Source organism: Equus caballus, chromosome 24, assembly GCF_041296265.1.
Source record: "Equus caballus isolate H_3958 breed thoroughbred chromosome 24, TB-T2T, whole genome shotgun sequence".
NCBI lineage: Eukaryota > Metazoa > Chordata > Mammalia > Perissodactyla > Equidae > Equus > Equus caballus.
In genome coordinates this window covers 33,142,444-33,155,597 of record NC_091707.1, presented here as the reverse complement: position 1 = coordinate 33,155,597, position 13,154 = coordinate 33,142,444, and the positions used below count along the sequence as shown (strand labels likewise).

Genomic DNA, 13,154 nt, shown 5'->3' with positions numbered 1-13,154 from the left:
TTATTTGTGAGCAATTCCGTCTGTTGTTATTCTTTAAAAGTGTCGTTTTTAAAATGCTTATATAGCATTCTAACGAATCTCTTATAGTTTATGTAAGTCTTCTCTTGTTTGTGGATCCTTTAAGCTGGTTCCAATTGCTAGCTGACCCAGGTTTTGGCTCATGTACTTGGCAAGTCTGTCACCATATTTTAAAATAAATACATACACTTATTTATTTTTAATTATAAAAGTTTGCCAACGTGTTTGATCTGCTGGCCTCTACTTATTCTTCTCTTCTGCTCTTATTAGCCTTCTGTGGTTTTTTTTCTCACTTTCCCATGTAGAGAGGCAGTAGAGGAGTTATTAAAAGCATGGATTCTGAGGGTCAGCCCAGTGGTGTAGTGGTTAAGTTCACGTGCTCCGCTTCAGTGGCCTGGGGTTTGCAGGTTTGAATCCTGGGCGTGGACCTTGCACTGCTTGTCACTATGCTGTGGCGGCATCCCACATAAAATAGAGGAAGACTGGCACAGATGTTAGCTCAGCGACAATCTTCCTCACAAAAAGAGAAAAAGAAAAAGCATGGATTCTGGGTTCAGGTTGTCTGGGTTGACTCAACTCTACTACTTATTGTGCGTAATCTTGAGAAAGTGCCTCAGTTTCCTCATCTGTCAAATAGGGATAATTGTGTCTATGTCTTGGGATTGTGAGTTAATACATATGAAGCATTGGGAACAGTTCCTGCCGTGTGGAAAGAGGCTGTCTCTTTTCGTGATTACTAGTCTCTTCTCATGTATTTTATGGTAGCTGTTTATGTATGCCTTGCCATGACCCCCTTTCTGCTACATTTAGTTCATGAATATCTTTGAGTTACAGCCTGACTTTACTGAACTTTATTACTTAGTGACTTTATCTTGAAAGGTCAGATTTTTTTCCCTCACTCATAGTACAAATTTTACTGTTTAAAGATAAAATCAGCATTGTTTAACTGTGTCTTGGAAGTGCATACATGGGCACAAAGGGAGCAGACTGCAAAGGCTGATAGATTAGATTTTAAAAGCTCTTTGGTGGTTTCCCCTTTCCAACTGAATATTGTCCTAATTCCTTATCATAGCACACAAGGTGCCCTGTAACCTGGCCTCACTTGTCCTCATCTCATTTCTCTTCACCGTGTTGCCAGACCCTGTGCTCCAGCCCCATTAAACTGAAACTGAGCATGTGGTTTTGATGAGGCTTACTCTAAATCTGTGCTCGAGTTTGCTTCTACTGAAGGGTTGGAACCAACTGAAATTCTGGAGCTTCTTTCTGGAGGGGGACACAGTTAAGGCAGTGAGATTGCCACTTGACTTTCCTTGTGGAGTTACAATTGGGAAAACTTGGTCAATGTACCTGCACTTAGTTATTTTTAGTGTCCCAGGGTTTCCACTGCCAGTTCTACCCCTTCTTTGTGGTTTCCTGGGGATTCTCTTTGAGAAATAAAAACCTCTTCCACTGACTCATTTTTCCTTTGTAGGGTAGGCTCCTGAGACAGCAGAACAGATGGGTCCTTTGGCAGTTGATTGCACCCTGCACTAGAGAGAAGTCCAGGGATGATATATTTTGGGGCCGTGTTTCTCCACCTTGGAATTCATCCAGTTCACTCCAGAAACACTGACCCTCTGCTTCTGTGACACACCGTCACTGAAAATCTGATGGACAGACACTTTCTGTTGACCTTGTGGCTGTTTTCTTTCTTGTGGAAGTTGGAAGACAACGTGAAAGGGGCCAAAAATTACCCGCTTTGGTGAATAGGAGTGCTGCGTTCCGTCCTCAGAACATGGGCCCTCGTTTAAAGGTAAGGCAATAGACTAGTTAAGACTCACTTGTTATTGGGATGTGCAGAACATGGACTCAGTAACTGGTTCTTAAGCCTTTTTAGCAAGGGACAGCTGTTGAAGTGTGCAGCTGAGTTAGAATGGATTCCCTTCTCCCCACCCTACCCCATCCCACCCTGCCCAGCAGGACAGCTTCGAGTATGAAGAAATCAATTCTTCATTTCTGGGAAATGACTTTTTCACAACTGATCTTCAATGTTAGGGCTAAAGTTTCTTTCATATTGTAATTTTAAATCTTTATACTCCTAAAAAAGCAAAAAGTTTTAGAATATGTATGTTGGTCCACTTTCTAACATTCCCTTGAGACAGATGTTTTCAAGTACTTCTGCCTTCCTCTCCCCTTTTGTAGGCAGTGTAAGCCAAAGTGCTGTAGTGTTAAGCAACTTGCCCGGGATCTTTTAGTAAGCAAGCGATATTTTCGTTTTAGATAATTGGTACTGCATTCCATTTTCCTTTGTCATGCTTTCTTTCTATTTCAAAAGATTAAAAAAATGGCCATAAGCGTTTATCTTTCTAATTTTAGCCTCATGGTGAGTTTCCTCACAGTAAGATTGGGTAATGTTTTTCATACATTCTTTTACCTCTTTTCTTAAATCTTTTCTCTTCCCAAATTCTTCGGTATCCCTGTGACTCCATTCTTTTTCACGATTCAGTGTTGTATGAGATTAAGAACGTTGGGCTTCAGAGTCAGACACTGGCTTGAGTCTCAGCTCTGTCACTTAACCAGCTGGGAGATGTTCAGCAAGTTAACTTTTCCATGCCCAGCTTTTTTTTTTTCAATCTGTAAAATGAGAATAACAGTGCTTATTTCACCAAGTTGTTATGGTGGCAGTTATTTAGGCTAACTTATATAAGCACTAAGTGCAGTGTTTTGCCTACATAAATGGCTCAATAAGGGGGTAGTGAGTATTACTTTACTACGACTACATTTATTCTGCTAGCTTAGAATATCACATCTGCTGAATTATATAAGGGCAAGAACACTAAAGAGATGAACTTGAAAACAAACAAAATACTCATGTAGCTGAATTGCGTGAAATAGTATGGCAGAGGCTTCTTTGTGCTTGACTTAGACTCAGGAAGAGTTCCAAAATAATTTTATGAAGAAGTGTGAGCAGCCGAAAGTGGAGAGTGCTACAGAAACTGTTGTAAAAAAATTAAAGATCAAGATTAGAAAGATAGGACCATAAAACTGGATACCATGTGGTACATGAGAACCCATGACTCTAGCGTGGGTATTTGATACATACTTGTTGAATTGAATTGGTCTGAAGAGCTTATAACCCTTGGCTCAGTGAATATACTGCTAATTAGAGAAGTCTTTAAAAACTGTATCTAAAAGGAAGGTCCCATGTGAAAAATTCCTGATTTGTAGGCATGCTGGGCAAAGAAAAGAACAGATGTTTGACCATATCCATTCAGATATTTTATTCATATTTATTGCAATTACTATATATAGTTATGTTGGATGCTGTGGAGAATTTTTAAGACTAGCCTTTGCCTCATGTTATTTACCACTCTGAAATGGAAAATAAAACAAACAAGGGACTGAAATGAAAGTGCTACAAGATACATCATAACAAAGCAGTGTGGGAATTCAGAGGAGGGGAGGAATTTCTAAATTGAGGCTCAGGGATGATTTCAGGGAGGGGAGATAGGATCTTGCCTAGACTTTAGGGTTAGGAGATTTTCCGTGGGTAGAGACTGAGAGGGGAGAGGATAGTCTAGGCAGAGGAAATGACTTTTGCAAAGGTATGGAGATGGGACATTTCAGAGGTTTTGTGTAAAAGTGTAAAGGATCTGATTCGCATAGATCATAGGATGAATAACAAGGTAAGGTGGGAGATGGGGCCAAGGAGAATGTTGTGGCTGGGGATGGGAGCAGAGACAGCAGAGAGAGCCCCGACAGGGTCAGTAAGAGGACAGAAAATGCCTACAGAACAGAAGTGAAATCTAGAATAACAGTGATTTGAGTGCCAAAGATAGGGAGGCTTTGTGACATCATTCAGGAAGAATAAGAAAGGGGAAAATGTGGAAGGAAGGCAGGTTCAAAATGTGACCATGGGTAAAATTGAGAGATGAGTAAATTTTGTTGGGGAGGTTTTTGAGAGCTATTGTAGAGAAGTGGGACATTTTGTAAAGGTCAAATCAATGAGTGATGAATTGACAGAGCTAATTCCCTGGTCACAAGGAGGTTTCAAGGAGAAGAGGAGAGTTGTTTGGAAAAAAGTAGTAATTGGTATGCTGAGTTTTAAATAATAAAGGGAATTGGAGTAGAAATGTAGAATTGACCTATTAGAAAAGGGCTAGGTGATCTAGATTAGTATTGATGATTTGGTTGAGAACTAAGTGGGTGGGAAAAAATGGACAAGGACTCAACAATGTCAAGCTCATTACTGCCAGCTTCATGAGGACTGAGACTGTGGCTGTTTGACACTTTCCTCAGTACCTAACACATTAAGGAGGTACTCAATATTTGTTGGATGAATTATTTTAGGATGAATTTTAACTCTTCATTATAAAAATTTTCAGACTTGAAATTAGAATACTGTAGAGAACTACCACACAGGCAGAGATTTGAAGTACTGTAAGAGAAGCTATGCCTTTTATAATTCTAATGCATTTCCCATTGAAGAAAGTGTGGGCCAGTAGAGAGATTCCTTGTTTCCTTGCCTCTGAAGTGAAGGAGTAGTATAGTGATGCTGCTGTTAGTATTGATAATAATTATGATAATAATTAAAACTGAGAACTCACTGTGTGCCAGGCACTATTCTGGCCTGTTTACATGTGCTAACTCATTTAATCCTCACAACACGTCTATGAGATACATACAGGTATTATCCCCATTTGACAGTTAAGGAAGCTGGCACTTTATAGACATGGTAAATATCTAGTCCAGGCTCACACTGTGAGTTGTGGAGAATGGGCTTGAACCTGGGTAGTCTAGTTCTAGAGTCCATGCCCTCATCTTCTTTATTACACTCTTTGTTATACTGTTTGATTTTAGGGTCTTGATGGCTGTGGGAACTTATATTGAAGTCCTATCACACTAAAGGAGATGGTGCCATAGAAATTATTAAATCTCAACTCTTTATAGCAGTGAGAATTCTGAAGCCAGATTGGTCACATAGTTAGTTGTAGCCCTGGGCCTTACTGCTTGTCAGCTGCCCCTCAGAAGAAGTTGTTGTGGTTGTCAGAGATAACACATAGGAATTTTCCCAGCCCTCATGACATGTACCATAAATTCAGCATTGCTCTTTTTCCTCCAATGAGCGAGAGACTTGAGACCACAAGTCCTGTAACATCAGCCACATATATTTCATTTTCTGCTGAATGCTGACTTCGCTGAGGATCAAATTTTCACATCCAGGATCAGATTGGATGGCATCCAACTGAGGGAGTCCATAAGATAGTTGAACTGCCGGTTTTGGTCCTACCAAGTCATCCAGCACATCCAGTAAGGCACAGACAGATGCTTTTTGAGACATGATAGCAGCTTTTCAGTGTAGGGTCCCAGGAGGTGAGATACTTGTTTGGGAAGGAGGCTCAGTAGTTGTAATCCCAAATTTGATGTCTGTATATTGTCTCTTTATAATAGACCCTTTGGGGAGCAGCTTAATCCATGTGTATTGACAGTGCTAATGTTTGCTCTGTGGATTTCCTTTCTGGTTGGACTTTAGACACCAGGCTAAATAGGGATTTCTATGAAACTTGGCATGGTCATTCCTCAAATTACCTACTCTCTATGAATTCCATTGGGTACATTATCAAGGGAACTAATGGCCACTTTCTGTCTCCCTCTTAAATTTTTCCGGCACTATTAGACATAAAAGCACACCTTGTAAAAAAAAAAAAGTTGTTTTGGTCCCTCCCAAATCTGAGCCTAGAAATTTTCAACTGTCTTGTCTGTGAGTAATATTCTGGTAGTGATAAAAGCTGCTGAGTTGAGATAACATTGATACCTTAATATATATTAACTTGAAAAGAAAGAATGAATTCAGTGAAGTGTAGAATGGAGAACCTGTATAGCCTATACTAAGGTCAAAACTCAATGATTAGATATGAACATCAGTATACACTGCAGTTTTCCTTGGCAGTACCTTGGGTGGTTCAAATGGGTAATGAAGATTGAAATCTCATTCTGGAAATAAGTTTAATAACGGTGAAAGTTTCCCCTCAAACTCTGGCCCCTGTTTGAATTGTTCTGACCTTGGCAGGCATCACTTAGGATGAGAAGTACAGTCTCCTCCTTTTGTTCCTCTCCTTGGCCTTTCTGCTAAGTTCATCTTCCACAGGGCTCATTAGTTCGTCTGATTGGTAACAGCAAAAATGACTTCTCTTATATGCCCACTGCTTATTATTGGGATGACCCAGAGTTCATTTTAATTACATAATGCCAACATGATGGTAATAATACTTGCTTTTAAAAATCCACATTTTATATAACTATTTCTATTTAGATGAATTACTTCCAGAAGGCAAATATACAGGGAGAGCGACTCCATTATCCTCTTGGCTTGTGTTAATTAGCACCACTTTGTGTGGGGGAGGGAAACTGTCTTGGGGCCCTGGATCTAAGAAGATGAAAACCATGTTATTGTGTTTTGTAATTAGCAATAAAGCAAGTGGCTGTTTGTGGTATTCCTAGGGTGGTCAGTAGATTGGAAGTCTTTAGGGGTAATGATGCATTCTCTTTCTCTGAAATATGTTGTAGGGCACCTGTCAAGTTAGAGAGAGAGGACAGGGATAGTAAGGCTGGAGACAGTTGGCTCAAGCCATACGCTCTCCTTTTTCTCTCTCTGAGATGGCTATAAGGAGAGTGGGAGGAAAAACTAAACCAAAGTTTTCTTTTGCAGCTGCAGCTGTGATCCTGGGCTGTCTGTCGGCGTTGAAGGGACCTGATGTTTTACGTTATTGGTACGTTATGAGTGAGCTCTCTTTATTGTCTTTTTATTAGGGTTGCTTACATCCCTTTTGCCTCCCTGTCCTCCCCCTTTCCCCTTGAAAATAGACTTAGAAATATTTCCAGTCATGCCAGAATATACCTTCACATAGCTGGCAGTGGAATTCATTTGTTTGGGAAATATTTACTGAGTAATTATAGTCAGTGCCAGACAGTGTTTCCTGCCAAGTCAAAGTCGAATAAGGCAAAAGTCTGCCTTTAGGAAGTTCATAACATGAGGGGAGATATTCTCGAGGGGGAGAAAAGTTATAGTAAATGAATGCACAGGACTTTGAGGGAGCCCAGAAGAGGGAACCCTTAAATCTGGTGGGGATTGGGGAGGGCTTTTGCCAAGTGGATAAGGGAAGGGAAGACTTTCAAATGGAGTGACTAGAAGGCGCATTCTTTTTGCTACCACTGTGAGGGCCCAGCATGTGCAGGAAGGTGGGGGGCGGGCCATTTTATGTGGTCCATGGTATAGAATGAGCATTGGCAAACTTTTTCTGTAAAGGGCCAAATAGTAAATATTTTTAGCCTCCTAGGCTGTACAGTCTCTGTCACAACTACTGAACTCTGCCACTGTAGGGCAAAAAGCAGCCCTAGACAGGGTGTAAATGCGTAGGTGGGGCTGTGTTCCAGTAGAACTTTATTTACAAAAACAGTCAGTGGGTGGGATTTGGCCGGAGGACTACAGTCTCTAACCCCTGGTGTAGACGTTCCTCTCTTCACCCACAGAGGTAGTGACCCAGTCTAGTGTGTCTTTGGACGTTTTGCCATCTCAACCTGGTTTCCTTTAATTTTTGAGAGATGGCTAGCCTATTCCATAAGCTGTAGTGTGTAACTGGCAGGTGGTACATGTGTTCTCTCTTTTACATAGGTGGAATCACAGTGTCTGTGGTTGCGTTCTTCTTCACAATTAAGTTCCTCTTTGAGCTTGCCGCACGTGTAGTCAGCTTCCTCCAGAATGAGGACCGTGAGCGCCGAGGGGACCGGACTATTTATGACTACGTGCGGGGAAATTACCTGGATCCCCGGTCTTGCAAAGTCTCCTGGGATTGGAAGGACCCCTATGAGGTGGGCCACAGCATGGCCTTCCGAGTGCATGTAAGGGAATGTTTCTGTCTCCATACCCATTGGGGTTTCTGAGTCACTTGCTTTCCAGAGCCCAGTTCAGTCTGTTGGTGGTGCTGGCCAGGAATATTAACATTTTCCCTGGTTTTTCAGTCTCTCCCAGGGACTTGGGAATCGTTAGTATCTGAAGAGTCACGAATTTCTCTATCATTTTGGTTTAATAAGTGCTTAGCTTTGAAGATGTATAAAAGCTTAATGTTACTTTCTCAAAATAAGAAAAATATTACTGAAAAGACTAGGTATTGTAGAATGGGGGTTGGCAAACTGTGGCCCGAGGGCCAAATCACGCCCACCTCTTGTTTCTGTAAATACAGTTTTATTGGGACATAGCCATACCCATTCATCTTCCTGTATTGCTTATGGCTGCTTTCATACTTGAGTGGTTGGTTAACCACAGTTCAATAGCTGTGTGTGACCCACAAAGCCAAAAATATTTACTCTCTGACACTTTACAGGAAAAGTTTGCCGCCCCTGTGATGACTTCTCCACTGCAGTATTCTGCTCGGCTCAATAGCCTGAACTCCCCTCATCTTCCCTGGTGCTTTGGTTCACTCAGTGCCAATGTGACCCACTGACTTACCTTTACATTTGGGTTAACAGTGATAATATAATACAAAGGGCTGGTGAGACAGAGCAGGCAGCACTTGTGGTTCCAAAAATGTCAAGTTGAAATTGATTCAATGTATATTTTCTCTCTGTCCTCTGAGAAGGTTAAGAATTTGTTCATGATATAATGGTTTTCTTTGAAGCATGGAGAGAATTTGTTTTTCTCTGTGTCTGTGAGCAGGCCTGTTGGAACGGGCAGGTACTGGGCTTTGCCAGCTCCCTCCAATGTGCCCACACTCTCTCGAATTAGACAGGAAGCAGTTTTTTCTCTCTGCTCTCTAATGGGTGCCGCCCCTCTGCTCCCCACTGCAGTTATTCTACAAGAACGGGCAGCCTTTCCCTGCACATCGGCCTGTGGGACTGAGAGTTCACATTTCTCATGTTGAACTAGCAGTGGAAATTCCAGTGACCCAGGAAGTCCTGCAGGAGCCCAGTTCCAACGTGGTGAAGGTGGCCTTCACTGTGCGCAAGGCTGGGCGTTATGAAATCTCAGTGAAGCTTGGTGGATTAAACGTGGCCTACAGTCCCTACTACAAGATTTTTCAGCCTGGTATGTTCTTTTTTTCTTTCTTTCTTCCTTTCTCTCCTTTCATCCCTTCCTTCCTTTGTCTTTTTTTGTTTAAGTAACACCTTTATTGAGATTAATTCACATGCCATATAATTCATCCATTTAAAATATACAGTTAAATGTTTCTTAAAATTCATAGAGTTGTGCAACCATCACTACAGTCAATTCTAGAGTATTTTCATCACCCCAAAAAGAATTCCTGTACCCATTAGCAGTCACTCCCCATTTTCGCCAAACCCCCCAGCCCTAGGTAACCACTAATCTACTGCCTCTGTAGATTTACCTACTCCAGACGTTTCATGTAAGTGTAATCATAAAATCTGTGGCCTTTTGTGACTGGCTTGTTTCACTTAGCATAGTCCTATTAAGATTCATCCATGTTGTAGCATGAATCACTACTTGATTTCATTTTATTGCTAAATAATACTGCATTGATTGTATGGATGTGCCACATTTTATTTATCTATTCATCAGCTGATGGACATTTGGGTTATTTTCATTTTTGTCTACTATTAATAATGCTACCATGAACCTTTGTGTACAAGTTTTTGTATGGACATATGTTTTCATTTCTTTAGCAGTGGAATTGCTGGGTCATCAGCCTGGTAAGTTCTTAAGGGGTAAGGGTGCCAGAATAGACAAAAAGTAAATTCTACTGATTTTTGAAACCTTTTCGAGTAGAAGCACCTTGACCCTTATCCCACCCTGGCTACCAATATGTATTTTACTTCTCACTGAAGAATGTCTGCCTAAGCTTCTGGTATCTAAGAGTTGAGCCCTCTATCTCTACTTTCTCCCTGCCTCATATCCTTTATGCCAGATGATAGATGCTCACTGACTTCAAAGCCTAAAACTATAATATCTGACTTCTGCTTCTGCAACGTATCTCTTTAGTCTGTTGAGATTCTGTCTGCTCTGTATGCCCTGCCTTGGCTTCCTTTTGAGGGTGTCATTAGATAGTGGCCAGGTTGGTATCCACAGAAATGAGAAGACTTTGGGAACCTTTTGGAGTCAAACCATCATGAGAGGGGCCTTATGAAGATTTGCGTATCGTTGCTTGAGTGGTCCTCAGCTTTCTTTCTCTTAGGAAGGAAGGCTCTGGACAAGGTGACTCCCAACCCAGCTCCTTCTTCATGTGTCTCCTCCTTTGCTCCAGTGACTCACTCACAGATTCCTTCACACATGAATTATCATCTCCCCACTTTGTTGCCACCATTGGAGAACAGTTCATATCCTTACAATATGTACCAGCCTTTTTATTTTTAAACTATTTATTATATTTTTAAACTAAAATTAAACTCTGAGATATAGTCATGCATCACTTAACAATGAGGCTGTCTTCTGAGAAATGCGTTGTTACTTGATTTTGTCATTGTGTGAACATCCTGGAGTGTACTTATGCAAATGTAGATGGTATAGCCTGCTACTCACCTAGGCCACATATGGTACTAATCTTATGGGACCACCATCATATATGCCGTCCCTTATTGACCAAAACGTCATTATGCAGCACATGACTGTAATTGTATATCCTCATGCAATTGTAAGAAATAAAACAGAGATTTGGTGTAGCCTTGACCCAGTTTCCCCCAATGGTAACATCTTACAAAACTAAAGTACAATATCACAGCCATGTTTACCTTGGTACAATCAAGATACCAGAACATTTGCATCACCATAAGGATCCTTCATGTTTCCTTTTTAAAGCCACATCCATTTTCCCTCCCCCACCCACCTTTTAGCGAGCCCTGGTGGTCCAGTGGTTAAGATTCTGTGCTCTCACCCTGGTGGCCTGGGTTTGTTTCCCAGTCAGGACACCACACCTACCCATCTGTCCATTGTCATACTGTGGTGACTGTGTGTTGCTGTGATGCTAAAAGCTATGCCACCAGTATTTCAAATACCAGCAGGGTCACCCGTGGTGGACAGGTTTCAGTGAAGCTTCCAGACTGGACAAACTAGGGAGAAGCACCTGGCACCCACTTCCAAAAAAATTGACATGAAAATCCTCTAAATAGCAGCAGAGCATTGTCTGATATAGTGCTGGAAGGTGAGAGGATGGCGCAAAAAGACCAACTGGGCAGCATTCCGCTCTGCTGTATACAGGAGTGCTAGGAGTCAGATTCGACTTGACAGCACTAACAACAAAACCCACCTGTTTCTTAAGCTCTGGCAGCCCACTAATCTGTTCTCCATTTCTATAATTCTGTCATTTCAAGAATGTTATATAAATGGAATTATACAGTTTATAACCAAAGATTACATACCCTTTTTTCGCTCAGCCTAATTCTCTGGAGATTCCTCCAGGTTGTTGAGTATTTCAACAGTTGGTTCCTTTTTATCACTGAGTAGTATTCCATGGTGTGAATGTACCATAGTTTGTTTAACCATACACCATTTGAAGGACATCTGGGTTGTTTCCAGTTCTTGGCTATTATCAATAAACCAATGTGCATTCATGTACAGGTTTTTGTGTAAACATGTTTTCATTTCTTTGGTATAAATACCCAGGAATGCAATTGCTAGGTTACATGGTAGTTGCACGCTTAGTATTTTTAAGAAACTGCTGAACTCTTTTACAGAGTGCCTGCAGCATTTTATATTCTCACCAGAAATGTTTGGATGATCCAGTTTTTTCACATCTTCACTAACATTTGATATTGTCACTATTTTCTATTTTAGTCATTCTGTGTGTGTGGTGGTTTTCATTTGCATTTCGCTGATGGTTAACAATGTTGAACATCTTTTCCTGTGCTTATTTGCCATCTGTGTATCCTCTTTGGTAATATGTCTTTTGCCCATTTGTAATTGGGGTTTTTTGTTTTTCACTGTTGAGTTTTGAGAGTTCTTTATGTATTCTACATACTAGACTTCTGTTACATATGTAGTTTGCAAATATTTTCTCTCAATCTTTAGTTTTTCTTTTCATCCCCTTAATAGGGTCTTTTACAAAGCAAAAGTTTTTAATTTTGACAAAGTCAGTTAATTTTTCCTTTTATGGATTATACTTTTGGTACCTGAGAACTCTTTGACTAATCCTAGATCCTGAAGATTTTCTCCAGTGTTTTTAAGGTCATAATCCATTCTTAGTTAATTTTTATATATTGGGTTAACATTCTTTCTTTTTTTTTTTGCTGAGGAAGATGCACCCTGAACTAATAGCTGTTGCCAATCTTCTTCTTCTTCTTCTTTTTTTTTTTGCTTGAGGAAGATTAGCCCTGAGCTAATATCTGTGCCAGTTTTCCTCCACTTTGTATGTGGGTCACTGCCACAGCATGGCTCATGGGTAGTGTAGATCTGCACCTGGGATCTGAACCCATGAACCTGGACCACTGAAGCAGAGTGCACGGAACTTACCTACCCTGCCACAGGGCCAGCCCCAAGATTCGTGATTTTTTTGCTTACAGATATCTGGTTGCTCCAGCACCAGTTGTTAAAAAGGCTGTCTTTCCACCATTCCATTGCTTTTGCACCTTTGTCAAAGATGAGTGGGGCATATTTGTAGGAGTCTATTTCTGGGTTCTCTGTTCTCTTCCATTGATCTATGTGTCTATCCCTCCACCAATGCCTCAGTCTTGATTACTGTAGCTATGTAGTAAGTCTTAAAATTGGATAAACTGACTCTTCTCACTTTACTCTTTTTTTTCAGAATTATTTTAGCTATTCTAGATCCTTTGCCTTTCCATATAAATTTTAGAACAATATTTTCTAAATGTACAAAAATCTTGCTGAAATGTTGATAAGAATTGTATTAAACCCGTATATCGTTTGGGGAGAATTTACTTGTTTACTGTGTTGAGTCTCGCAATTCATAAACATGGTGCACCTCTGAATTTATTTAGACATATTTTTATTTCTTTCATCAGCATTTTGTAGTTTTCAACATAGAATTCTCGTATATGTTTTGTTAGATTTGTATCTAAATATTTTGGAGTTTTTTGTTTCTTTGTTTTACGATTGTTCAGCACTTATTTTTAAGACCTGCCTCCCTTGTAGGTTCCCAGTGGGACTTGAGGTACGATAGCTGTAACTCTTAGTTCTGTTTTTTCCAAGTTCT

At 40.6% G+C, this 13,154-nt stretch overlaps 1 protein-coding gene across 12 annotated transcripts in view; it reads left to right on the top strand.

Moving 5' to 3' along the window:
• AREL1 (apoptosis resistant E3 ubiquitin protein ligase 1) overlaps window positions 1-13,154 on the top strand; it is a 46,428-nt gene that overhangs the window by 13,627 nt on the left and 19,647 nt on the right. For 7 of the 12 annotated variants that reach the window (XM_001490935.7, XM_070250168.1, XM_070250175.1 and 4 more), the window contains 4 exons: window positions 1,490-1,810; window positions 6,707-6,767; window positions 7,670-7,896; window positions 8,842-9,079. In XM_001490935.7, the coding sequence (XP_001490985.3) occupies window positions 6,752-6,767; window positions 7,670-7,896; window positions 8,842-9,079 (481 nt within the window). In that variant the 5' untranslated portion in view covers window positions 1,490-1,810; window positions 6,707-6,751. The remainder of the gene's footprint in view (window positions 1-1,489; window positions 1,811-6,706; window positions 6,768-7,669; window positions 7,897-8,841; window positions 9,080-13,154) is intronic. The other 5 variants (XM_070250172.1, XM_070250174.1, XM_023628108.2 and 2 more) reach the window with 2 other exon arrangements.